This window comes from Vigna umbellata, chromosome 5, assembly GCF_029865625.1.
Source record: "Vigna umbellata cultivar VRB3 chromosome 5, Vumbellata_1.0, whole genome shotgun sequence".
Lineage (NCBI taxonomy): Eukaryota > Viridiplantae > Streptophyta > Magnoliopsida > Fabales > Fabaceae > Vigna > Vigna umbellata.
The window spans coordinates 65333544-65359241 of NC_142169.1; the positions used below are offsets into that span (position 1 = coordinate 65333544).

Here is a 25698-nt window from a genome sequence, read left to right on the forward strand (position 1 = left end):
ACATTTCACAAACCGAAAGAAAAGACAGACAGTTTCAAAAGTCAAAAAGTTCACTCCATCTATTTGTATTCTATTCGATGGAATAGCGTTAGGTGTACGAAGGTTGACGTTTTCAGCGATGTTCAAAAGAAATTTCCTTGTGTTGGGAAAAGAATAATCCCAGAAGAAGGAAAAGGAAAGGACAAACACTTTTTTCTTTTTCGATAAAAAACTATTACAAAACTTAGCAGCAGTATCTCTTGCTTCACAATCGACGATACCTAAGTAATATGTATACTTATATATTTTTACTACATTAAAAATTATTAATATCAAAATAACAAAATGAGTATATATGTATTGCTATATTGAAAGAATTTATTTGAGAATTTGAAAGATAGTATCGGAAAATAGGAATTAATGATGTTAAATCAGTCTACGAAAATGTGTATATATTAAATGCCTTTTACTATTGTTTTAAATCATATATATAACATTCTGATTTCTTATTAATTAGAAGCTACAGTTATAATTGGACAAATTTATTTGTAATTTAGATTTATATGGGAATATTTTAATGATTATTTAGCTGCAGTCGAAGTATTTTTTTTAGTTTTATTAATGATTAATATGTATTTGATAGAAAACCCAATTTTTTTTATTCTACAACTTTATGAATTAAATATTAATACAATGCTTACAAATTTTAGTCTGTGAATTCAAGAATTTCTATTCTTTAAAATAAGAAATTTTCTTTCTTTATTTCATGTATTGAAATTTACAAAAATAGATTAAAAATCACAAAATATTTTTTTGTCTCAACTTTAATAGATACATGGAGGAGGACCGTACACGTAGTGTTAAACAGAAAACATCAAAACACACAGGAAAAAAAAAATCAAAAGCAAACTAATTAATAAAAATGTCATCATTATTAACTATTGAAAGTTAATGATAAAAACCCATTAATTAATAATTAAAAGTTAAAGAAAAAATTGTATGTGATAAGCCACAGTTGATTTCTTCAAAGCGGCTGAATAGGATTATCCCAGGATTTTCTCCTTCCTTCGCTCCTTCGCTCCTTCGCTTTTGTTATGTAATTGTATTTCTTCCCTTCAAACTCCCTCATCTTCGTTTCTAGGGTTTCTTCTTCTTCACTGAAAACCCTTCTCCATCCCACAGCACTGTGCAGCTAATCATGGAAAACTTCACCTCTTCTTCTTCTTCTCTGTCACCTATTTCAGCTCCATCTTCTTCTGCACCTTTCGACGACTCTTTCGAAGACTCCTGCAGTATATGCCTAGAGTCCTTCACCATTCACGAACCATCTACTGTATGTTGTGGGCCATCACTGTTCTCTGTTTTCTGCATTTGGGGTTGTGAAAAAGTTACTAACTTGAACCACTGATCGCACTCCATGAACTTGTTGGTTCATTCACGTTGAGTTTTGATAATGTTTTAGTCAAAATTTGAGAAATTTCTCTGCTTTTTGGAAATTTGATATGTTTTCAACTTATTCTGTTTTTTAATCTGTCTTTGGGTTTGCAGTTGTGATTGAATTTGTTTAGAACTTTACAGTGTTTTATTTTGCTTTAATCTGAGATGCATGTATGGATCTGATGCTGTCAGCACTGACGGAAAAGTTTGCCTTGCAATCATGTGAATATCCGAGAAGGCTGTGCTGTTGTTTGTTCTTATTATTGCACCAGTTGATAAGTTTTAATGTGTGGACGAGGGCTAACTTTAGGTTCTAAATCTCAAAGTGTGTTTGAGGTTCAAGTTTGTTGAATCCTGTTAAGTGTTACGACATATTTTCAATAATGTGATATCAAGTTATTTTGATGTGTTTAATTATGTAAATTTGTAATTTTGTAATCTACAATTTGCTGATATTAAATTTCTAACAGAGTTATAAATGTCTCGTTTTGAATTCCAGGTTACTAGTTGCAAACATGAATATCATCTGCATTGCATTCTTGAGTGGTAAGTTGTCTAATTGCTTGGTGAATAGATTGCGTTTTGTCTTATGTGAGAAGGAATGGTACTTTTTTTCTTCTTTTTCAAATATGGAACAATAGGTTGAATTTTGAGGCCTGCATCTTACACAACTCTTTTCTTTTTTAGGTCACAAAGAAGCCAAGAATGCCCAATTTGTTGGCAATCCCTTGCTTTGAAAGATCCTGCCAGGTATATATATATATGCTCACTTGCTAAACCCCTTCCCACCAAAAAATAGTCTGTCACTTTTTTTACTCCTTTTCAAGTACTTGTTCCAAGCCTTTTTTTTGGCTATGCTTGTTGGTTTTTCTTAACTGCTTTTGCTTCTGCAGCCAAGAGCTTCTAGCTGCAGTTGAAGATGAAAAACGCTTGAGATCAAGAAAGACCACTGCTTTTCGTACCCGCCTTGAACAGTATGCCTATGTAAGATATTCAAGTGTTGATCTTTAGGGATCAGTTTTGTTGTGTTAATATCTATTGACATTTGTTTCCTTGATACATGTAGCATACTTTCATTCAATGATCAGTAGCAAGTTATTCTGTTGCAGGAGGATGACTTGTTCTCAGACGACTCTGATTCTGATGACCAGATTATGAGGCGCCTAGTTGCTGCTGCAAATAGAGCCCGTCTTGTTCAGAGACAGGAAAGGAATAGATCACCTGGTGCTGGTCCATCAGATGTTCTTGATATTAACTCTTCCATACATGTATCTGAGTTGCAAACAACACTAACAACTTCACCATCTCCGGGTAGTTTGCCTGCCTCGGGAGTAACATCTACACTTAATAGTCAACCTCCGGTATCACACACTACACCCGAAAGAGCTAGCCGACCAAACACTTATGAGATGTTTTCCTTCTCAGAATCCTTCAAATCCAAATTTTCTGCTGCTTCAACCAGGTAAACATGTTTAGAAATTTGAAGGGTTATGTTCCCATCCAACTATTATCCACTAGTGCTGATAGTTTATCTGAAATATTGCAACAGATATAAGGAATCAATTTCAAAAGGTACACGGGGCCTCAAAGAGAAGTTACTTGCCCATAATGTCTCAGTAAAAGAGCTGAGTAAAGGTGTTCAGCGTGAGATGAATGCAGGCATTGCTGGAGTTGCACGGATGATTGAACGCCTTGATCTTTCAAAACGGTCCAATTCTCCTATCATTCCAATCCATAGTGAGGGAACTTCAGACTACCCAAATGAAGGGAAGAAGTATGTTGGAGAGAATGGCATTGGGGGTTCTCCAGGTAAAGAGAGTGAAGGTGCAGTTCATGATGTTAGTTCAGATGTCCCCATTGTCACTGGCGTGTAATCTTTTGGTCCAGGTTACTTCTAATCTATCAAACATCTTAGTTTCTACCTTAAAAAAAATTGTTTGTTTCAAAAGTTATCTGGTTATCAAAGTTCGATGAAACCTTGGTATCTTATAAACTACAGCACAGGTTTAAAATTGAATTTATGTAGCACTCATAAATTAGTCTATCTTGATGAAACAAAAATTGCATTTGCACCCCTGTCGGTATAATTATTGTTGTCCTAAAAGAAAGTGTGCCAAATTGGATTTTGGTAATGGTTGAAAATTGAATATTGACTAACGCGTTCAATGTGTTTCACTATTCAGGATGGAAATGATAAGCTATGAAGACTTAGATGACCAAGTTTAGTCACTATGCTGAGTCAATTGTCTAAGAAGTGCAAGAGACGCCTCTGATAACCAATGTTCCCGTTGGTATGCGTCCTGCATCGTTATCAATGTTAATTACTAGTAGGAATTAGAAATATGTGCCATCAATTTAGTGTTTCACTGCTTTTATTTAATGCTGCATCTATCTCAATAGATGTTTCATGGAGTCTTATCTATGTCTACCCCATTTACATTGCCAATACTTTATTAGCATTAATCAAATTTAGAGCCTCTAAATTTGCAAATTTGGTTATGATTCAGGCTACTTGCTAAGTAAAAATTACAGATGTTGCACATGCAGTTAAAACTAAAACAAGATTAACATATAATTATAAATCATTATGATATTAGCAATTTAAGGAACATGTATGTTATAGCTTATAATATATTTTCAAAAGAAACCGAGTCTGGTATGAGTCCGATTTAACTTGGTGTTTGAAATTGTATTTGAGCTTATGTGTTGTTGCATTGTTTTCCTATTTTGCATTTAGTTAGCTAATCAAGTATTCAAACTATTCATTTAACACTACCTTTTTTATTTCAAACATTGAACAAAATGCTTGATTTTTTAACAAAATTATAATAGTTTATAAACATAACATATATGCTTTATCAATTACATCTTTTAGAATATTTTAATTTAATAAGAATTAACTAAGTGTTTTTCTTAAATGTGGTGGCCAATGACATTAAGTACTCAATTAAGAATTTAAAAACTTTTGTACAAAGAGAGGAAACGTTAAAAATGTGGTGGCCAATGGCATTAATTGCTCAATTAAATGTTGTAATTAAGGTCATTCAATGCATAATTGAATATAATACAATTTTGTCATCATTGTCAATGTGGATGATATTAATTTGATTATACGAAAAAGGTTGATGAATATAGACTGTACTGATTGGATAATCCAAGAAGGTTTATGGTTACCTTTATATATACAATATAACACGAAATAACTTTAGTTTGACATTTATTTTAACATTAAACATGAAAAAACATATATTAAACAGGAAATACCTTAGCTTATTTACTTTAATTAAAATGTATATTGATGTCAACATTTAAAATTGCTAAATTTTATTAATTTCTTTCGTTTTCATTTCTCGACTACGTATATTTGTTTACGTTTTTAGGTAAAGACTGGCATCGTCTGCATTGCTCACATTATATTGAGTCTAAATCAACTAAAAGAACTAATTAGGGATTTTTGAAAGGTCCTTTTAATTAACTAGATATTTTGGTTTTAATGTTAGATCTAACTTTAAGATATTATGTAATTTTTTGTAGGTCCAATACTAATTTTTTTTTTATTGTAAAAAAGAATTTAAAATATGTGTATTTTTATTTTAAAGATCTTGATAATTCTTGTAGATAGACTTATTCGTCATGGTGAATATCTTATCTCTCCCTCTTATACAAAATCTTATAAATAGTAAATTTTATGTTTAAAGTCTTTGTTAAAGGTCCACTGCCAAACATACTTTTAGAAAATTTATTAAGTTTAAAAAGTCGGTTTATTTATAAATGAAATTTTAATAAAATATTATTTTATAGTGTCATTATACTAATTGACAACTATGTTCCCGATTAGAAATAGTTTTAACATCTGTATAATTCAAATAATTTGTAATTTTTATCCTTATTTAATAAAATAATTAACTCGTAAGTTTATCGGTCTATTTAAGATAGTCTTATTTTGTAGGTTTAAAACATCATTTGGTCCTACTTTTAGGAGTTTGGTTTAAAATAATTTTACCTTTTAAAAAAGTTCAGGAAGATTCCATATTTCGTTAAAAAATGTTCAATCCGGTCCTTCCTTTCTGCACGTGGCACACGTTAATAGGTGGACTTAAATGATTTTTTAATTTAAAAAAAGTTTAAAAAGTCTCTGCTACGTCATCATCACCATCTCCAGACAAACCCTAATTTCTCTCCAAGAAACCCTAGCCGCCGCACCATCCAGGCCGACCGTCATCCTTTCCGGCGCATCACACGCCACCACCAAAGCGTTGCGACGAGAACGCGAGAAACCCTTGGTCTCCACGGTTTGCTTGCAGGTCTGATTGTGGTTGCAGGTGGAGGCAAGCAGCGACGCGGTTAGTGGTGGAGAAGAGTGGCGATTCGCGATCTGCAGCAGTTGGCGATTTGGCTGGTGGTTAGTGGTGGACGATTCTGTGGTGGAGATTGGACGGTAGTACTGCTGGCGCGACGACAATTTGGCTGGTGCAAGGGTAAAAATGGTGAAGATTGGTGGTCGTGACATAGCAAGGGATCGGGATTGTGTTGGGTGATGGCTCGAGAACGAAGGTGAGATGCGAAGGTGATGGAGGTGCAACAAAAGGGAGAAGACGCTTTGGTGATGGTCGCGACATAGCAAGGGATCGGGATCGTGTTGGGTGATGGCTCGAGAACGAAGGTGAGATGCGAAGGTGATGGAGGTGCAACAGAAGGGAGAAGACGCTTTGGTGGTGGCACGTGATATGTTGGAGAGGACGGCTGCCAGCGAGGATAGCGGTGACGACGCTGGATGATACGACAGCTAGGATTTCTTGGAGAAAAATTAGGGTTTGTCTGGAGATGGTGATGATGACGTGGCAGAAACTTTTTTAAACTTTTTTTAAATTAAAAAATATAACGTGTTTCACGTGCTTATGAGATAACACAGTGACATTTGTACCGTTATGTTTTTAATGGCGTGAGCGAAAAGAACCGGATTGAACATTTTTTAGCGAAATATGGGGTCTTATTGAACTTTTTTTAAAGGTAAAATTACTTTGAACCAAACCCGGGTAGGGATCAAATGATGTATTAAACCTATTTTTTAATAATTATGATATTATCTAATAAATAATAGAATTGAATTAATTCAACTCCAGGACTTGTTGATAATCAATTAACATAGTTGAAACATTAGTTCGAAATATTCATTTAAAGGAGAGAAATAAGTTAAAATAGAGTTGTATGAATATTACGTTAAACCTGAAAAAGAAACATCATATCAGGTCTATATTAGAAGATTACAAAGTTTGTTTAACACGAGTTATCATTCTTTCCCCCCGTTTCTAATAAAGTAGCTGCTTATGTCATCAATTAAATAAAACTATTGACTTGAGTTTTACAATTGATGCAGTGTAATAACGATGTTTCAAACAAGTTGAAAGTCAAGTCACACCAACAAATATCAGCATAACTTGTAGTCCAATTTTCCTTCTTTTTAATTGTCGTGATACCTACATTTCTAGGTTAATAATTGCAAATCCAATTTTAGTTTAATTTGATGATCTTTTAGAAGAAAACAAAGAGCAGAAGATTTATCACTGCAAGAAGATAATTCATCTATTTCTTTTGAAGTTTAAACTAAAAATAAATAAACCAATATCATAAACCTCAATCATGTTCAAAGATTTAATTTCAATTTTACTGATTATAAACCAACCTCACTGTAAGATCAACTTTATGCGTACATACAAACCAGCAGAAACCTCAAATCTGTTCCAAAATGGTCTGTGCAGCAGAAACTTTAACAACAGATGGATCTTCTTCAACATTTAGAGCCTTAATCACTCCATCTACTACATATGCTGACCATCTACTCTTTTAATATCTGAATGAAGTCAAAGATAGAAAAGAATAGTAATAGATGCAACTTAAATAAAAAGCACTTTTATAAGGATTACAACTTCTATGATATCTCCAGGACCAGAAATTATTACCTTTCAGAACGAGTTCCAAGCAAAAGATTAGAGAGATCTGTGACTAATTTCAAACTTCTGTGAAAGCTCCCATCGAAGTCCCCATAAAACTCAATCTGGAAGTCCAATTTCAAAAAGAAAATGAAAGAGCAACATTCGTAGCAAGTACCCAGAAGTAAAAGAATGCAAGCTTGGTAAATGTAAAATTGTAAATACAACATTACGCCAAAAAAGTAACACTTTACAAATTCAAATGCGAGGGAAACTACTAACCTGTTTCATTTTAAGTAACAATTTGAAAGAAAAAAGTTAGTTTTCACCTATCATTTTAATATAAAAGAAAATACTAGTTATATGTCTGACTTTTTATATACCAAGTTTATCAATAAAGAAAAGAGAATGAAAGAAGAAACTAAGGCAAGAAGACAGAGATAACATACAGTATCTTTGCCTTGAAGCTTCTCTGCCCACTCATTCATAGTATATGGATCGTTAATTGCAACACAGATAACAAAATCGATCCCCTTAGCCTTAAACATGTCAGCATTTTCCATGTAAGTTGGAACGTGTTCTTCCGAACAGACTCCTGTGAATGCACCCTGATAAATAGTCAAAACATCACAACAAATATTTAAGAAAATACAATGAAAACAAGGTCCATTGATTTACTTCTAACACTTGAAAATGACGTATAGAAAATTCTAATGTATAACCCACCGGGATTCCAAATATGACGACTTTCTTGTCCTGAAGCAAGGTGGGAAGAGACATTAGTATCAGTAACTGAGAGAAAAGATAAAAAGGATGGGTTTGAGAGTGAGAATGGAAAAGAAGGTGGTGGGGACCTTGAAGATGTCCACGAGATGAGAGGTTAAGAAACTAGAAGCGACACCTTGGTCCCATGTGCGAGCTCTTTGAAGAGAAACATTGGGTGCAATAGAGAGTATATCAGTTCCAACTTTAACCTTTGCCAAGGAGGAAGAAGACCTCATACCATGAGCTGCACACAACGATTTCATGACTCGCTTTACAAAAGTCCCTGTCATGGCTTCCTTGTTTGGATTCCTTTCGTTTCGTTGGAAATGCCAATGGAACAAAACAACACATGCACTTGTTTTCTGCCTTTACATAACAACATTATCATTCTCGTCTTGCCCTTCAATTCACCTTGTTGGGTTTGTCTTTCTTCTGCATTATTCTGTTGCTTCTTCGCTCTAAAAGTAATTCGGCCACTTAATATCAATTACGAAACAAAAGAATTTTGGTTTCACTTTTCAGTCACTGTCTAATTTTTTTAATGTCATGCATAGTAATCTAGATTACTTGCCAGAGAATTGCTCGACTTGACAAGATTAACGTTTCTCGGCCTAACATAACAATGTCAAGGAAATATGAATTTGCCAGCATTTTAAAAATTCATTTGGAATTCTCACTTTCTAAAACAACAAAAGTAGCAGTAAAATTCATTCTGTGTGATTAAGAACTAGTTCTCCACTTTAACACCCAATTCATCATTCTCTAATGAAAAAAAAACATCAACAAGTTTAAACTTTAGAGCACAATTCAAATTCATCATTGGAGGTAACCTAAGGAGAGATAGATAGACTAAAACTACAATTTTAACCAAAAGTAATGAATCTACTAATTATTATAATATTATCACCTAGTGTCTACTACTAGTTTATACTATAATTTAATATATCAATATTTTGTCAAGATTTCATTTTAAAACAAAATACTTGTTTTTGAATTAGTCAGACATATAATTTCTACCATACAAACGTTTGAAAATTTTAATTTTCAAACATTCAAATTTGTTATAAACATGATGTGGAATCTCTTAACCATTTTGATGTTTGAAATTTCAATATTTGAAAATTGTAATTGAGTACAATGTATATTTTATTTAGCCCCTTCAATGAATAAGTACTGACATTTATTTATACGCAAATATCTCACACCCATATCTACTAGCTTATTGTGGTTCGGAATATTTTAAGCATCACTGAAAGTTAATTAAGGATATAATTGGTTGAATAGGCAATCAAGATGAAAAAGTATTCCATAATTGCAATAAATATTGGCTAGTGTGTTTAAAAAGTGATAAGAGCCTTATGATTTCAAAAGATGGGTCATAACTTGATTATTTTTATCTTCAAATTCATATATTATTTTCTTATTTATCTAAACTAACTATAACTATAGCAAGAAAAACTTAAGAATATATATATATAAAGATAAATGTGGTTACAAAAAAGAATACATCCAAAAAATTGAAGGATTTTCAAGACTTAAACTTGTACTTGATCGATAGCTCTGGTGGAAGGTTAACAGACATGAACTTTAAAATGCAGGGTTTACCTATCCCAAAATCACCCCTCACGCCCATGACTAAAAATCAAATTATGCCAACTAGAATTGATATATAAGAAAGCATTCGGTGTCATAATTCCTGAATGTATCACGTTAAGCTAATATGGCTAGAAGGTGTTACAGTGTAAAAAACTAATGGAAGCCTTTCACTAGTCGCCACTTCAATGTATCATGTTGATTTTTAAAGTCAAGCAACTCCAAAATACCATTGAAGAAAATAAGATTTTATAGAGTTCTTATATGACAAACTACAATCAGAGTTACTTAACTATTACAAATACAGTTTCAGTTTTCCAAATCAAAATAAAGATTTTGTGAATTGAGAAATAAAATAGGACTCACTAAAATAACTTAGGAACTCAAGTTGCAATGAAGATGTTACTAAACACAAGGGAGACTTCAACAGAAAAACAATTGAGACTATAAATAAATATAGATTGATAAAATACCAAAGTTACAGCTAATATGTGATGCATGCTAAAAACTTACTCAACTTAATAACCATGCATGCAGGGAAGAAGGGTCCAAACTGACAACCTTGTATCAGCAGGAAGTATTAGGTACATTTTATTGAAGACTTACTACATGTAAACAAACCAACAGGAACTTTAAATCTGTCCCAAAATGGTGTCTGCACCAGAAACCTTAACATCAGATGGAGCTTCTTCAACATTAAGAGCCTTGACCTTTCCATCTACCACATATGCTGACCATCTACAAGGAAACAACTACTCATTTAGAATTGAAATCTAATCTTAAACTCAAAAAGGAACAGACATGTCTTGCGTAGAAAGCATTGATCTAAGGACTACCTATCCAACCAATTGGTCTGGCTTCGGGTATGGTTACCCCCAAACCCCATATTTGGCCAATAAACAGTAAGTGATAGCACATCCACGTGAGTCAGAATTTCTTTTACTATTATTTTGAAAATTCCAACAGATAAAGTGCATTTATAATGTTTCCTCTTTAAAATGGTACATGTAGGATTATGAAAAGGGTTTGACATAGTTAATATATTTAAATTGTTATGTTTGTCATTACTTGGTAGTTTCATCAGTACTTTGTGTCCACAGTTGTTCAAGTGAACAAGTGCACGTTCAAGGATGGTATATAACACACCTTTCAGATCGTGTTCCAAGTAATGCACCTGAGAGATCAGTAACCAACTCCAAACTCTTGTGAAAGCTCCCGTCAAAGTCCCCGTAAAACTCAATCTGGTGATAAATTTTACATAACATAAGAAAAAACAATGCACATAACCCATTTCCAAAAGGGAAATGTCAGGAACACACCCTCTTTTAAACACATTCTCTATAATTAGTTGAAATTTATTAAAAATCACAATTTGATGAGTCTCACAATTTAATTGACACCTCTCTCTCCTGATGTGTAATAAATTTTAACCCATAAGAGTGAGTGTGTTCTCAACACTCTCTTCCCAAAATAAAGAAAATTGGAAAACCAAAACACACCAAATAGAAGAAAATTATAATTCATCTAGGTCAATGGATGCATGATAGTCAACGTAGAAATTTCCATATTTACTGAACAGATTATGTTTACTGAAGAGCTCAATCTTAACATGGATGTACCAATTTAGATATAGGAGCTCTCTTCTCATAAAACCCTTTATTCTTTTCCCACAACTACAATTACTACAACTTTCACATATTTCATTTAACCAAATCACTGCACAGCTGATGCATTATCTTCGACTCGTCACTAGTTCTCGCTTAATTACAAACATATCTACGGATCCTTCAATTGTCACACAAGATTTAGCAACAAAAGTTAGGCAGAGATACCAAGTGTTTTACCAGGGAAATGCAAATGAGAAAATTATAACCTCAGACCATACAAAACTTTTTCTTTAATAGTGAGGCTAAGCAATTAGACAGGGATAACTTACAGCCTCTTTGGCTTGAAGCTTCTCAGCCCACGCATTCATCGTATACGGATCATTAATAGCCACACAAATAACAGAATCTATCCCTTTGGCCTTAAACTTGTCAATATTCTCTTTGTAAGGAGGAACATGTTTGTTTGAACAAACACCTGTGTATGCACCCTGAAGATAACCAAAGCATAAAAATTATCACTCTTAAAAATAGTCACATTTCATTCAAACAGTTCCATTTCCAAGAAACAAAGGAAGCAGTCATTCATCACAAAAACAGTACCAAATCTTGCAAAAACAAAACAACCAAACACCAAAGTGGCATCCAGAGACACATGAATTAGTCAGAAAAATTGCATGTTAACTTACTGGGAGCCCAAAGATGACAACTTTCTTGTCCTGGATATTAAAAGGAAGAAAAAAAAAGAAGACATTAGCAATATAGTGAAAAAGGGGGTTGGAAAAATGGAATGGCATAAGAAAAACAAAAGAAAGAGTAGGGACCTTGAAGATGTCTTTGAGAGGAGTGGTGGAGAATTTCGAAGCAAGTCCCTCGTCCCAGGTACGAGCTTTCTGGAGAGAAACATTGGGTGCGGCAGAGACTATGTCAGTCCCAGTTGCAATCTTGGCGTAAAACCTCGTACCAAGAACTGCAGACACTGATTTCATGATCCGACAACCACCTCGATTCACCATAGCGGAAGCCATCACAAAATTCTCACAGGCAGGTAACTGGATTGAAATCGAGTACCCAGGCAAAAATCACATTCCAATTGTTTTGGGCCCTTATTGGGCCTTTCTTAAAGTGGGCCAAGTTCGTACTCCATCTTTTTAGCCCAACAGATTCTGGTCCGCATTCTGGGTTGAGCCATTTCATCGATTCGATTTATTTTTTCCTTTTATATTTTGTTACATGTGTTGTTTTATTTGAGCATATTTCCAATACTTTCCATCCCCATGTCGCCATGCTTGATTAGGACTGGTACTTAGAATATTAAAACAAGTAAGTTTTTGGAGATGATGGACACCATTTTTGAAAAACTGAATGAGGAAGAGAAAAAATTTCAGGATAAAGAACAATCTTGTGGTTGTAAAATGATTCAGGTTAAATTAGTGCATGCGGGTTTTTAATTGCAGCTAAAGGGTTGAGATATCTTATTTATGAGGCAATTTTAATAAAAAAGTGTTTATAAAGTGTTAAAGAGTTCAGGTTTGAGTCCAAGAAAATGATAAAGTTGAATAATATAAGGAAGATATAGATTTATTGACTTGAACGTTTGAGATATTGAGATAATATCAATGTTTTATACATGTAAGTTTTCTGAAATGACTCGTCAAAGCTATATTTACCAAATATGAAAAAGGGGTTGTGGTAGTAATTCAATGTAAGAGTTATGTGGAGGTGTTAATGTATGGTTTTGGAAAGATTTATGAAGAGATGAACGTAAGTTGTGTAAAAAGTATAATAAATTATAAAGTGTAAAAATAAATGTTTCATTATGGAAAATGAGTTTAGGATAAGAGAGAGTTAAAAGGAGAATGAAGAATAGTAGAAAGGAAATGGGGGATTAGCTAGAATAATTACACCCAATGATGAAAGAAAGTGAGGATCATAAATGGAAATGAAGGTGAAGGGGTCATGAATTTATTCTATCAAATCGGAATATCTGTTATGATTTGACAATCTAAACATTGAATTGTCCACAATGTTATATTTTTTTATGATAATTAATACGATTAAATTTTGAAGAAACAAAATATCTTCTAATAATAAGATATTTGTTAATTTAAGGATCTATATTCTTCACTTAAAAGTTCTAATAATAATCAAATTCTTGTATAGTGACGAATATATATTATGAATAATAGACAAAAAAAAAAAACTTCTTGTAAAAATAGTGATAGACAATTGACATTCAAAAAAAGGTTATTGAGTATTAAAAATCATGTCAATCTTAACTTAAGTTGGAATGATTTGTTAAAGATACTTATAAATTGTTAAATCAATATTAGATGATCAAAATATTTTTACACTAATACTTTATTCGGTAGATATGATTTATTATCTGTGAAGGTTTAAGAGGGTTAATTTAAGATGATTGGTGAGGAATACTGTGTGTATTATTTGGTTTTAAGTAATTTGAGATAATTTGTAACAATACGGAAGGAAAGTTTTGAAAGAGAAAATGAAATCTGAGAAAAGGAGAAAATGATGGATTTGCAAGAATTTTTTGATAATATTTTTAAATTTTTTATAACTACTATTAAAATTTAATAAATAGTATTTACAAAAATATTTAAAAGAAATAATCTATTTCTCAACTTTTGTTTTCAACACAAAATATTTATATTTAAAAAAAATACACATAATGATAGTTTTTGCATTATACTGAAAACAACCCACTAACCATCATTGATTCAATCAAATCAATCCCCATTAATAGTAAAATTTGTACTTAAATGCAGTGTCTTTCTATTAAACCAAATCACAACAAAAAGATGTAAAATCGAAACGAGACGTGAGGAAATAGTGAAAGGAAGTAAGTGAGATACGATCCGTAACCTTTAAAGATTCTTACTTACATATTGGAAAATATGTAGAAAGAAAAGAAAAACGTGCAGAATAAATAAGAATTGTAGAAAAAGCACTTTGATTGTTATATAAAAGAATTAATATTGAAAATGTGTGATTGAGCATAGCATGGATTTAGAAGAAAGATGAAAATGTTTTGGTAAGTTTTGGAAAATATTTAAAAAATCATGGCTGGCTTGTCTCTTGAGTCTTATGAATGAACCTTTCAGTGTGTCCCTCAATTATTTATAGCCAAGAAAATGAAGGTTTTCGGTTAACGTCTTCTTGGTTGCAACATGCACTCTTTAACGAACCCGATCAAACCAAAATATGTAATAAAAAGAGAAAAGGCGTGGCTAAAGAACTTCTTTTTTCTTCAGACTGTCGGCTGTAAGGAAAATTCTGGGAAAAATTAAATATATTTAGCTTTGTCAATAAAATTTTAAAAAATAAAAAAGGAAAATTGTTGTAACTTGTAAGAAAGGAGAAGCATTCTTAGACAGCAGATCTTGCCTGGAAGATTCACAACTTTATTATAATAAGCAAACCCCAACGCTTATGCTTGCAATCAAAAACAACTTTTTTTTTTCAAATCTAGTAAACGGTAAAGAGAAAACTATATGGTACGGTAATATATATTAACATTTCACACATATCATAATAATAAAAAAGTAAATTTTTATATCTTAAAATTAAAATTATTATTATTTTAGTTTTTGAGACTTTTCTTTTCGGTTGTCTTGCAGGAAAAGAACGGTTCCAAACTTTTTCGTCACTATTCACTATCCAAAGTCTTGAGTGGAACATGCTCTGTTTGCTCCATGTTAGGATCTACAAATCCATATCCAAATAACTTCTGTCAATTCTTTTAATGAATGTTTGTCAAGGAATAAAAGTATATTAAATTGAAATTCTCTCTTGCATAAACAATTATTATAAGCTTAACTTTTCCATGGATCTCTTTATTATGAAGCTGTGAATTAAATTTTATATCCAAGTTAATCTCAACGCTAAATTAAAATATGTATCACCAAATATGATTAAAAGTATACGAAAGAAACGAATTTTATAAAGTCAGATTAATTTAACTTTGTTTCTAATATGAGCTATATTCAAAATTGGTTGTATTTTTCCACAGAGAACACGCTTTTGAATAGTTCGTCGGTTAACTAGTGGCGGAGAGATGCTTTAGATTAGAGAAAAAAATAGCTCTCTATACACAGATATTACATAAACGCAATTTCTGTGTGATAAAAATGGTGTGTTTGATTTCAAAAATCATTTTTTATAAAGAATAATTTGACCAGAAGTGAAAAGGATAACTTCGGTTAAGTTTTGATTAATGTCATTTTATTAAATAAATATAATTTTAAAACAAGTTTGTATCGCTTACTCCAATAGAAATATTAAATTTCGTTATTTCTCTATAACTTTTTTTAAAAACAAATAATCATATTTAATCTTTACTTATGCATAATTTGTTAGCAAAAATATTAAAGAAAGTAGTAATAAAACCAATTTAAATTTCTCTTTCATCAAAAGAGCTTGCTTAAAAAAAATCATAATTTTACTTCCCCTCTGTTTTTTCCGCTTCGTTTCATACTTTTTTTCATTTCCAATCACTAGTTAACACAGTAAAGCATGTGAAGAAGAGATATTAAGTGAATAGAAATATATAGAAAGGAAAACTGGCAATAAAAGAAGAATAAGATCTTTGCAAACATGACAAACTTATCACAAGAAACGAGAAAGGATAACAATGAAATGCTTGTCTGCAGAGGAAGGAAGCAAAACCTTGGGTGAACCTTCCTACACCATGTCTAATATTTTGGTATATATGGTTTTCCCATTTACACTAACCTATATATAAATATATATAAACAATACAAATTAAGTAGCCATATCATAATTGGCTGGCTAAAGAATTAGATCCACAAATTATTAAAACTTGGCAAAGAAATTAATCAGTAGAATTTGTAAGATTATGCAGGTTTGCACAGATCCTTAGCCATTTCTGGATTTGAAAGAATTCTTGTTAGGAACTTGAGAAACCGTTCTGGTATCCTGAGACTGCTTTTGATGCTTTGCATGTGAACCAGCCCTTCCTTTCCTCTGCTTCCTTCTTGGCTGTGTTGCCTGGGGGATAAACACACCCGTCCCTTTGCTTTCTCTCCTCAAAGCATGCTCATAGAGAAAAGCAAACTGCGGAGGAGGATAAATTGCCTCAGAAAAAGCCTGAAAATTAGTTTAACCGTGTTAAGATTGTTGTCACAGAGAAGGAGGAGGAAGAAGAAGAAAAGGGGGAAAAATATGGTGGTGCATGAGTTTGAAGTTTGAAGAGATGAAAGTGGTAAAAGAACCTGAAGAGATTGAGGAGGAGAAGAATCAAGACGGTCTTCATCTTCATCCATGATTAGGAGAGCAATTTCCTTGCTCAAATCTGCAAAAAATAGGTCATCTTCAAGTTCAACTGCAACCTCCATGTCCGTTTGATCTGAGTGATAAGAAAAAGAGGTTCCTAATCGGGTATGAAACCAAGTACGAGAGTTTGTAATATCTCTTTGTTTATTTTTTGGATGAGTTAAGGAAATAGAAGTTTATATAGGAAAAAGGAAAGAAAGGGTGAGTTGAGATAGAAGGGGGTGGTCATGTGGTTGGTGGGGCCATGATCACAGTTGGCCAATCTGGCAAAGCCCTACAGAACCCTTGCACAAGCATCATGGAAATTTGTAGTGATGTTATCTTATTTCATCAGAAAGTTTCAAGGAAAAAGATATTCAATCTTGAATACACATGGTTGAGGATGGGCATGGTTATCTCTCTCTCTCTAATCTCATCTCATCTCATCTCATCTCATCAAACAGTAATTTATGGCTCATATTATTCAAAGCCTTTCATATATGCATAGGCGACAAATGAATATTTGTCCCAAAGATTCTTATCACTATATCCATCTCATGTTCTTGTTGGTGCGCGTGGTTAAGGTTAAACCAAGCAGACAAATATTACTTCCATAGGTCGGTGGATCTACTTGTTTAACCACTTGCAATCTGGGTCCCCCAGAATCTACACCATTCATTTTACACCTTATATTACTAACACCAATGTTTCTTCTTTCAACACCCACACTGAAATCCTAGATACTTAGCCAAAAAGTTTGATTTTTCGATGTACAAATATACATTAAAAAAATACTATCTTTTACATACATATCAATCTATTTCATGTCTGATAAAAAAAGGCCCAATTTGAGTATTTTGATTCGAGATATTTGTTAACTAAATAACTATTAATTTAGTTTGTAAAAGAATGAAAAGTATAATTTTATTAAAAAATTAAACTTGATATCAAATATCATATTTTTTCCAAAATGTAAGAGTTAAATTTACTCATGCACACATTGAAGAATAAAGTATTTAATTTGATTATGTGAAAACCTTGCAATTAAATTCAAAAGTGTATGTAGAAAAAAAGTTAGATTAAAAATGTTAGTTATTGAGAATGTTTTGATTACAGTTGAGGATTTTTTTGGTTTGAGTGGCTAATGAAAGTTCCAATTTTCAACTTGGTTGGACTTGGTGTTTGTCGGTCGTCACGTGAGATGAACCGCATGAGCTTGGAAACTTCAGATTTGTAGACCCGAGTCCACATTCCTGTGATTTGATTAATGTTGATGTTTTCTTTTTCTTTGTTTACCTCTTGTTCATACAGTCCATGTATTTGCACGTCAGATGATTTTCGGATAAGAAGATGCCTCGTGACTATTCAATATATAGAAATAAGAAATTCTTAAAAGATAATTATTTAAGATTTGAAAATTAAAAGTTTAATTATTTATATTTTTAATTTTATGTGCGTTTTTTTATATTCTTTTTCTCGATTTCTTTCTAGAACGGATAGAAATGTTTGACTTATACTTATTTTAAAATTGTTGTTTTCTGATTGATATTTACTAACGCTTTTTAATGTTGAACTTTTTAATTAGTGTGAATTACATTTTCTATTGATACTTTTCACAATTATTTTTTTGTCGATGACCTTAATCATTTTCTTTTATTTCTTAATAGTAATTGACACATAAGATCACACCAATCAATTGTGCGTAATCAAATAAAAAATATTATTAAAAAATAAAAATAATAACAAAAAGACGTTGAGCATCAAACCAAACTTATATAAAAAAATACATAACAAATATTTTTCAAAAAAACTAAACAACTTTAAATGTAGAAATCCGGTGACATTAAAAACATAAAAGCAATTTTTTTTTTACATATTTATAAGCATTTTCTCCATAGTTTTGAAGAGACTAGGATCAATTTCAAAATTAGAAAAAGTGATTACAAAATCACTTTCTTTCCAAACATATATAAAATAATAGAAACTATTAATATATTCACTCATATTACTTTTAAAGAAGTTAGCATAAGCTATAAGACCATAGATTATCTAAATTACACAATTAGTATTCATCTTAATCTAATCAACATTCAGAAACTACTAAAAAATTTGATATAAAGAATATTTTTTTTCCAGTATAGTGATTATATCATAAGATTTTAGAATCATAAAATCATACATATAATTTTTATATATTTTATAAAGAATAACTTTTTAACCTTATACATCTTCTAATGGTGTGCAGTGTAGCATATATATAAAATTTGTCATAATTTATCATCTTCAAATTATTCAAATAATATAAGTGACATTAACTAACTAAATTTCAACAGGTGCTTCCTGAGAAATTAATAAAAACAATCAAATATATAAATTTTAACATTTAAAGAAAACATATTGAATGAATATTTCTTTATCTTACAAAGAGAAAATATGAAACATAAACTCAACTTTCTAGCCTGTAACTCTTCATTAATCGAGAGAGTCTATTATGCAGAGCTTTTATAGAACAAATGTTTTATGGATACCAAATTAACTTCCTCTAATATTTCGGAAGAGTAGCAAAGTCGCATGCATATAAATCACATCGTTCAACTAATAAAGTAAGTAATTAGTAATATTTTTTTTTTTATATTTCCTTTATGGTATCAAAGTTTTTTTACTGAGTTTTTTATATTATATTTTTTAAAATACATTGATTTGTTCCACTTATATATTATAATTTGATATTATTTAGACTTCCAACAATTTGGCTATATTAAATTTTAAAATATTAAAATCAGTTTATTTGAAATCATCATAAATCTAGGGGAGAATCAAAATTCAAGATATTATTAGACTTTTCCATGAAGTATTTTATTTTATTTTTTGGATTTAAAATTATCGAAAATAAATATGGTGTCCATGTATATGTTAGCAAAATTTATCTCTAGCCACAACTCATTTCCAAGCTATTTTTCATAATTTTCGTTACTTAAAGCAAGTTCTTAGATTGACATTTTCCATTAACGCCAACTCACACAAACTTAATGCTTTTTATTACGCCCCAACATTATTGTATACTTTTTTTGTCTACGTTTGAAAATCCCTCATTTCTTACCATTCTCATAGCTCATTAGAAGCAAAGATCAAGTCCTGACTTCCACTATCTAAGAAATTTATAATAACCTAACTACATTCTTTAAAATTTGTGCTTTTTGTTTATTCGTCTCAACCTTCTTTATTAAATTTAATTTACTCTTTAAATTCTTGCAAATCAAGTTTTTCATGAACTTTTTAAATTCATAAAGATCCACTACCTTGTTATTCATAAGAAACTTAATTCTCTACTTCTAATTTTTCAACATTTTCGGAAAAGCTAGAAATGATTAACATGAAACCTCAGCATAAAAGGAATTCAACATAAATATATTACAACTGTATTATCTTATAACATGAAAACAATTATATAGATTAATTTTTTATGTTATATTTATTAGTTTTATTCTAATTTATATTGGACTAAATATTTTTTTAATTCATAAATTTGGATGCGAAATTAAAATTCATCAATATTTTAAATTTTAATATATATTGATCCTAAACTTAAAAAATAATGGATATTATCTTTTTAATTTAATAGTATCAATTTTTTTTACGTGTTAAATTATACTTTAGATTGATATTTGAGTTAAAAAATGTCAAACGAAACGATGTAAAGAGAAAAAAAAATCATATTTGTATATTTTTAAAGTTTTAGAATCAAAGTACATCAAAATTTAGAATGTATGAATTTTAATTTTGTATTTAAGTTTAAAGAGTAAAAATATATTTAATTCATTTATATTTGAATCATAAATTTTATTCTATTGTTTTGGAATGTTTTGGTTTTATTATTATTTTAATTTAAAAATACTTTTATTAAAAAAAATTATTTTTTCTATAATTGATAATAAACTTTGAAAAAATATTCATATCCATATATTTGGATGAAGATACTGAATAGTTCAAGAAGACAAAACATCTAATATTATGTCAATCTCTATGGCCAAGTGAAAGGGGGAGGAACCTTCCTTGAAGAGTACCATAACAATGAGATGTGTTCAAATATTAGAAACAAACATTTCATTTCATTTTTAACTCAAGTATTATCTCAATTTTTTGTCAAAGCTATGTTAATTATTATTGCCATATGCTTGTAAATGCCGTGTGCAGGTATAGTTGTAACGTTGTCGTAAAAAACAATAATTTCCTCTGTTTGTACTTTAAGTTCGATGTTCTTTTAACACAAATTAATAATAAGATACCATTTTTTTCCAAACTTTATTTAAGTTTATATTTTATCAAAATAACTTCATTTTTTAAAAATATATTAAATTCTCAGAAAAAGTTAACAAAAATATACTTTGTTTGAAAGTAAAAAATCAATCGATTTAATTTTCTTTTCATGTTACTGAAACTGCAATTATTGTGTCACGGGTATAATACTTATAATAATGATTGAATTTTCATAATAGTTACAATATATAATAATGGCACAACCGTACACGTAAAAATCACCCAGCAAGCATATATTTGGTGACTTATTAATTAAGCAAAAATAAACATGATATTATTGTCTACAAATAGCACAGAACATGGAAGTATTTGGAAGACAAACAGTGGCAAATCGGGAAATTATTCTTTTATATTAATTTATTTCCATAATTATATTATGTGAAGATTGTTTATTACGAAAGAAACAATTTTCATGTGATATGATCACGTGAAAAACCCATTTCCGAAACAAAACATATTAACTTAATTGTTTTCCTACCAGCAGAGATGAAGTTCTAAATATATATAAATATATATATATATATATATATATATATATATATATATATATATATATATATATATATATATATTATGGAGTTTGGTAATTTGTATATGCTTTTTTTCAGTTGGTATATTTTAGTAATGTGTATCAGTTTTTAGTAGAAAAAAAATACCTTCATCCGTTATGGATTCTAAGTTTTAAAATTAAGGGTATTTGAATAATTTTTATTCTCAAAACTAAAAAAAACAAAAAATCACACGTCTCTGTCATTCCGCATTCCTCTCAACCTTTCTCTTTCATCTCTTTCACTCGAACATTCTCTCTGTTATCCCTACAGTAGTCCCAACTGAAAAAAATCAGACACACTCGCCTAGCCTTAATCTACCTTCCTAACTTATCCAATTTGTTTCTCTCTCATCTCCATCCTCTCTCACACCCACATATTGTAATCCACGACATCGCAATTTGTTGCTCTTGCTCTGTTCATTCATTTGTTTTTCACTTTATTAACAAAATAATTGATGATATTAATGTCCATAATAATTTCAAAACTAAAAAACAAGAAACCCCGTGAAAAGACGTTAACATCAACCCATAATAGTTGCACAATACCAATTTTGATAAAATCATAGAATGAAAAGAGTAGAAGTTAAGCTATGAGTATGATGGTAACAAATTTATTAAGTTTAAATTCTAATTTGAAATTTAGTGCATTTTGTTTTTCTTAATTTCACTTTTGCGACAGATGATAAATCATAACATCATGTTTATATTGACCAAACAAGTTGGAGATGTGAATTGTTTAAAATAAACTTACATGATGTGATTTACTTTAAAAAGTAATTTTCTGGTCCAACTAAGAGCTAACAAGTTCATTATGACTAGTTTACTAATTTCTGGTTGATTTTTAATTAGTTGGTATATTAATGCAGTTTTTCTTGAAAACTACTAAATATTCTGCAATATGCTCAAATATAAAAGATGTGTAATTTGTTATAATATTTTTATTCTTTTTACAAAAATGAAATAAAAATATGTTTATCCATATGAAACATTTCAAAAGGAACGAGCAGTGGTCTCTGTTCTGAATAAGGGGAGAGAGTCAACAACAACAATTTTCTTTGTTCAGAACTCTTTTCAATAATTTTTTCCTGTTAAATCATTTAGTACAACGTGTAGGAGTTTCGTTTTTTTTGTTGTGTTTTGACGTTGATTATATGCAGGAAGATGAAGATGAAAAGTATAATTCAAAATATTGTTTTCAGCGAAAAATATGTTTTTAGAATTATTTTTAAGTGGTGACTTCAGAAATCCATTTTCTGGACAATGATTTACCCCTTCCAGAATCCCCTTCCACATAAAGTTTTTTCTCTGGAAAATATTTCCCGTAACTTAATAGTCAAAATATGAAATATCTCTAAAGTTAAATTACTAATTCTAAAATTTAAAAACAAAATTTAATAAGAATCAGAAGGGAAAAGATATAACATAACCCTGGAATAAAAAATAAACATCAACATCATCAATTATTTTGTTATTAAAGTGAAAAACAAATTAATGAACAGAGCAAGAGCAACAAATTGCGGTATCGCGGGGTTACTATATGTGAGTGAGAAAGAGTATGGAGAAGAGAAAAACAAATTGGATAAGTGAGGAATGTGAATTAAGATTAGGCGAGTGTTTCTGATTTTTTAAGTTGAGACTACAATAGGAATGACAGAGAAAATGTTGGAGTGAGAGAGATGAAAGAGAAAGAGTTGAGACGGATGATAAATGTGAATAAGAGTTTGAGATTTTTTTTTTTTAAGTTGTGTGAATATATATATATATATATATATATATATATATATATATATATATATATATATATATATATATATATAATTTAATAGATGATAATATGATATTAATTAAATGAAAGTTGTAATACTCTTTTAAATCTATTTAAACTATACTATTTGTTTTTATATAATAAAAATATAGCATGTTTATTAGAGTTAAATAATCATTCGTTCATATATTATATATTGTATTTTAAAAAATTTGTAACAAATCCTGTCTACAGGCTATTATGATTACGCGTTGACATGGTCTTAAAGTTACATTACATTAATTGGTGTTGAATAATCGTGGAAAGGTGACACATTAGGACAGTGAAGATATATAATTAGTATGATGAATATAATGAAAATAAAATTTAATACCTATTACCGTTCCTTACTTTCCGAGTCAGAAAAAAGATAAATAGTGTCTGAACTTTTGGACTTAAATCTCATCCTTCAAAAACGATACTTTAACACACTAATAAAAATACCACTGTACAACTATCTAAAATATATGTTGGTATTTTAAATTAATAGTACCCTGTTTCAATAATTTTAGTTATTTTTAAAATGAATGAAATAATTTTAAATCGCATTTTCAGTCCTAATTAAAATTTAAGGAAAACAAAAAACAACTAAATTGATTGAAATTCTGCTTTATTTAATATTTTCCTATCAGTCAATCCAAATAAAGCAGATAGTAATACTGATATCAGTACATAGCGTTCTGGTACTGGGTAATGAACGAGAGGGTTCAAAAAATAGATGTACTAATTAATAAAATTAAATCTAACTCAATCGCATTAAATCGTTTTGTTTTGCAATCATAAATAAATAAATAAATATAAATATATATATATATATATATATATATATATATTTGTTTTTAAAATTAACTTATCCAATAGATACGAGAGTTCCAATCGTAAGTTGATTTATTCAAGGTAAGATTTATAAGAAAAAATGTTCTGAATATATTTTTATGGATGACCTATACTTCCATTGGATGCAGATTAAGTTTAAATAATACCATGTTAGTTGATTCAGTGGCTTTGGAAACGACTTTGTGAAAATCAATGACATGTACATGATACACGTGTTTCAGATTACACAGCTGACTCACAAGTCCATGTACAAGTTTAACTGTTTCTGTAGGACTATTTTTCATTCTCTGTAAATATCAAATGCATATGTTCAGCTTGTGTCACTACGAAAATCCTAACTTTATAAATGAATTTCTCAAGCAGCAGTATGTAAGAGAAGTTTCAAGGATCATTCTGTTATGTGGTAGACGTATTTATGTACATACTTTTCTAGTACAAATTGAATAAACAAGATATCAATCAAGATGAAGGTATTTTGATTTGAAGGGGACAAAAGAATGGGACAAAAGAATGAGACAAAAGAATAGCCAAAAATCACGGTTCTGTGCTTGTGGGTGACTAAGCAAAACAACGGCACCTATTTGTATTGACTGGCCATCTATGACTAGGTTTAGAAACGGTTAAACTCGTCTAATCAATCTCAAACACTGATAAAGTAAAAGGCTAGTGGAACCTTGAAATTTTAGCAGTGAAGTATATTTGAATTTACCAAATTTTGTTCCAGCTGTATCTGGTATATCAGTGACCCACCGACTTTTGAAAACAGGGCTTAAACTTTTGAATGTGGTGGAAAAAAAGGATGAGGATGCTCTGGGGTTCAATTTTCAACTGCATAACTGACAGAATATTTTCTTTTCTAACACTGTTGTAAGATAAGGTTTCCCAAGAGAGATGCCTCTTGAATGCTGAAAAAGATATACATAAAGGAAGGTCATATACACTTACACTTATCAAATCGTAGTGGGACACTAGATTTTGACGTACGTGTGGCTCTTTGTATATGCTATGTCTAATGCCAGTTGGTGGTTCTTAGACAAATGTTGAAAGGTAAATGAACATCAGCATTTTAAACACTTGAGTTAGTACTTCTTAGTCCTTCTTGTACGTGTTGTCTCATGGCAATTAGGGTCTCATAGAGACATACACTTACTCAGACATGACATTTCAAATTCAGACATTGCTGTGTTTGTGTATAACTTGTGTCTCATGCCTGCTGGTGCTTCCAAGAACCGGTTCCTCATGTGTTCCTAACTATTTACAAACCAATTAATCATGAACATTGTTAACTGCTTTAATAGCACGATCAGTAAAATGGTGTCTATAGCTAACAGTGGAGACAAGCTTAAGTAGCTTGATCAATTTCTAATATAATGTTCTTAGAAGTTATTGGAAGTATTGTTGCTTGTTCTATATGAAAATATACACCTTATAGATTATGTAGTTTTCATGAATTTTAATTAATAAAATTAAAATGATCATGTAGCTCTTCGAAGATTTGAAGAAACAAGATACTAACAAGAAAGTTCATCACAATGATGTATGCTTGTCCTTTCCACTTTATAAAAACAATTTTTTTAATCTTTTTCATTT

General features: G+C 30.5%; 4 protein-coding genes across 7 annotated transcripts; 1 reads left to right on the plus strand and 3 right to left on the minus strand.

Moving 5' to 3' along the window:
* Nucleotides 1–981: 981 nt before the first annotated feature.
* Nucleotides 982–3907, plus strand: LOC124832652 (E3 ubiquitin-protein ligase RHF1A-like). 2 transcript variants are annotated; one of them, XM_088114840.1, is made up of 7 exons: nt 982–1312; nt 1916–1962; nt 2104–2166; nt 2310–2400; nt 2526–2878; nt 2966–3225; nt 3600–3907. In XM_088114840.1, the coding sequence occupies exons 1-7, from the start codon at nt 1178–1180 to the stop codon at nt 3608–3610; spliced, it is 960 nt and encodes a 319-aa protein (XP_087970966.1). In that variant the 5' UTR covers nt 982–1177; the 3' UTR covers nt 3611–3907. The 2 variants fall into 2 exon arrangements, with proteins under 2 accessions (XP_087970966.1, XP_047162870.1); XM_047306914.2 differs by having other exon boundaries at nt 985–1312; nt 2966–3303.
* Nucleotides 3908–7021: 3114 nt separating this feature from the next.
* LOC124832641 (peroxiredoxin-2F, mitochondrial-like) lies at nt 7022–9999 on the minus strand. Of its 3 annotated transcripts, XR_015779736.1 has the most exons (6): nt 8201–9999; nt 8073–8102; nt 7796–7954; nt 7629–7675; nt 7377–7471; nt 7022–7267 (listed from the first exon to the last, which is right to left on the minus strand). XR_015779736.1 is itself a non-coding variant. In XM_088091472.1 (5 exons), exons 1-5 carry the CDS (start codon nt 8399–8401, stop codon nt 7261–7263), a joined length of 492 nt encoding a protein of 163 aa, XP_087947598.1. In that variant the 5' UTR covers nt 8402–9999; the 3' UTR covers nt 7022–7260. The 3 variants fall into 3 exon arrangements, 1 of the variants encoding a protein (XP_087947598.1); XR_015779735.1 differs by having other exon boundaries at nt 7377–7675; XM_088091472.1 differs by lacking the exon at nt 7629–7675.
* Nucleotides 10000–10142: 143 nt separating this feature from the next.
* On the minus strand, nt 10143–12370 carry LOC124832634 (peroxiredoxin-2F, mitochondrial-like). Its single transcript, XM_047306891.2, has 5 exons — nt 12133–12370; nt 11998–12027; nt 11641–11799; nt 10851–10945; nt 10143–10442 (listed from the first exon to the last, which is right to left on the minus strand). The coding sequence occupies exons 1-5, from the start codon at nt 12334–12336 to the stop codon at nt 10337–10339; spliced, it is 594 nt and encodes a 197-aa protein (XP_047162847.1). The 5' UTR covers nt 12337–12370; the 3' UTR covers nt 10143–10336.
* A 3525-nt stretch (nt 12371–15895) lies between these two features.
* Nucleotides 15896–17004, minus strand: LOC124832629 (uncharacterized). The gene is made up of 2 exons (XM_047306884.2): nt 16561–17004; nt 15896–16435 (listed from the first exon to the last, which is right to left on the minus strand). Exons 1-2 carry the CDS (start codon nt 16681–16683, stop codon nt 16205–16207), a joined length of 354 nt encoding a protein of 117 aa, XP_047162840.2. The 5' UTR covers nt 16684–17004; the 3' UTR covers nt 15896–16204.
* Between the last annotated feature and the right edge of the window lie 8694 nt (nt 17005–25698).